The sequence below is a fragment of the Cydia splendana genome, chromosome 5, assembly GCF_910591565.1.
Source record: "Cydia splendana chromosome 5, ilCydSple1.2, whole genome shotgun sequence".
Lineage (NCBI taxonomy): Eukaryota > Metazoa > Arthropoda > Insecta > Lepidoptera > Tortricidae > Cydia > Cydia splendana.
Window position 1 is genome coordinate 12,586,521 of NC_085964.1, and position 1,918 is coordinate 12,588,438.

Below are 1,918 nucleotides of genomic sequence, written 5' to 3' on the forward strand. Positions count from 1 at the left end.
TAGACCCGTTTGTGTAATTAAATATGTCAGACCCACTTATTAATCTTATTAAATACATTTTGTAATAAAAACTACTAGGTACTTTATTACTGGTAATTTACTATACCTATAGAATAAATTTAAAAGTGGTAACAAGTGATCGATAAAATTACTATATAGAGATAAAACAGAAATTTATAATAAAACCACCATAGCAGCATTTCTCGTTCTCAAAGGCTATCTTGTGATAATTATGTAGGAGATTCTCTGCAGTCAGAGATCATTAGGTAAATAGTTTCAGAGGCTGTTTGCATGTAGGTACGCTAAAGCAGTAACAATTAAGTTTCGCTTTGTGCAAATGGGTTACGAGATCGGTAGGAGCCTAGATGGATAGAAAATAGCAAAATATAACATTATAAATGTTTAACCATACGAAATTTGATAAAACTGTTATTCATTTTTGATTCATGTGATTTGGAATAACAGACTTCCATAATTAAATTAGAAGTAGGTACATTTATTGACACATACGAATTGCCGGATGTAATGTAGGTAATGTTAGTAAATATTAGCGCCCTTATTCATTTACAAGCTACAATTAGCACGGCAGCACGGTTACAGAGAGCAACTTTCTAACGCGAGAGCCAGTGTAGGTGACACCGAAACGCTTAGAGAGACCCATGGTGGAGCGGTTGAATTTGTCCTTGGATGCCGTGTCCGAATGGGGCGAGGCCAACTTGGTTGGATTCAACGCCACCAAAACACAGGCGTGCCTATTCACCGCAAAACGGAGCGAGTTCACTTTGGCTCCCACCTTCCGGAATGTGTCCCTTCCCGTGACCAACCATCTTGAGCTTCTTGGTCTAAGTCTAAAATCGAACCTAAACTTCGGGTCGACTATTGAGTCCAGGGCTAAAACTGCTGCCAAGAAACTTGGTGTCCTATTTAAGGTGAGGCGGTACTTCACGTCGAGTCAGCTTCTCTCCCTATATCAAGCACAGGTCCGCTCGTGCATGGAATACTGCTGTCACCTTTGGGACGGTTCCGCCAAGTATCAGCTGGCGGCCCTGGACTCAATAGAGCGCCGGGCTCATAAACTTTTAGGCGATGACCCAGCTGTCAAGTCAAAGTTACAGAGCCTCGATCATCGCCGACGAGTCGCATGTCTATCGGTGTTCTATCGGATACATGCTGGAGAGTGCGCACAAGAGCTGCATGACCTGATCCCACCTTCTCCTTTCCATCATCGGACGTCCAGGCGCGGGGAGCGAATGCACGCGTTCGTGGTTAATATCTCATTTGTCCGCACAAAACGATTTTTGGTAAGGACGGCTAAGGAATGGAATGCGCTCCCGTCATCTGTATTCCCTGAGAAATGTGACCTCGGTCTCTTTAAAGCTAGAGTGAATAGGCTATTACTGAACCGGTGAGCTCCATCTTAGGCTCTGTCTTCACTTTCCATCAGGTGTGACTAGAGCCAATCGCCGATCAGTTTATAATAAAAAATAAAGTAAATTAACAATGTATCCCTTTCTTGAAAATACATATGTCAAAATGACAGATCAAGACAAACTATTTTTAACTCGGGGCAAGTTCTAGGGATTTGATATCGATGAAAAAGATGTCTATATAATTAAATTAATACATGTGCTCATTGAACATTCTCGATTAGGTACCTACTATAAAAAGGTTCGATTATTATAGCAGTGGATATTTTCATATAGACGGCAATCATTAATACGAAGAATATGGAAAAAATATTGATTGTATATTATGAAAACTATTTTAAAATAAACATAATTATTATAAATACACGTTATTTTTTTTATTTAAAAGTGAGGAGAAAATAAGCAATATTTATTTATGTCGAATAACATTTAGATGTTGACAGTAACATCGATATATTTTTTTGTCAATAAAATATTTTGCTACATCACTT

General features: G+C 38.9%; 1 protein-coding gene across 1 annotated transcript; it reads left to right on the top strand.

The window, feature by feature from the left end:
- Positions 1–659: 659 nt before the first annotated feature.
- On the top strand, positions 660–1,409 carry LOC134790390 (uncharacterized). The gene has a single exon (XM_063761158.1). It carries the CDS (start codon positions 660–662, stop codon positions 1,407–1,409), a length of 750 nt encoding a protein of 249 aa, XP_063617228.1.
- Positions 1,410–1,918: the final 509 nt, after the last annotated feature.

Excerpts from the sequence above, each read along its gene's own strand:
- LOC134790390 (XM_063761158.1), top strand. The coding sequence starts at position 660 with ATGGTGGAGCGGTTGAATTTGTCCTTGGATGCCGTGTCCGAATGGGGC.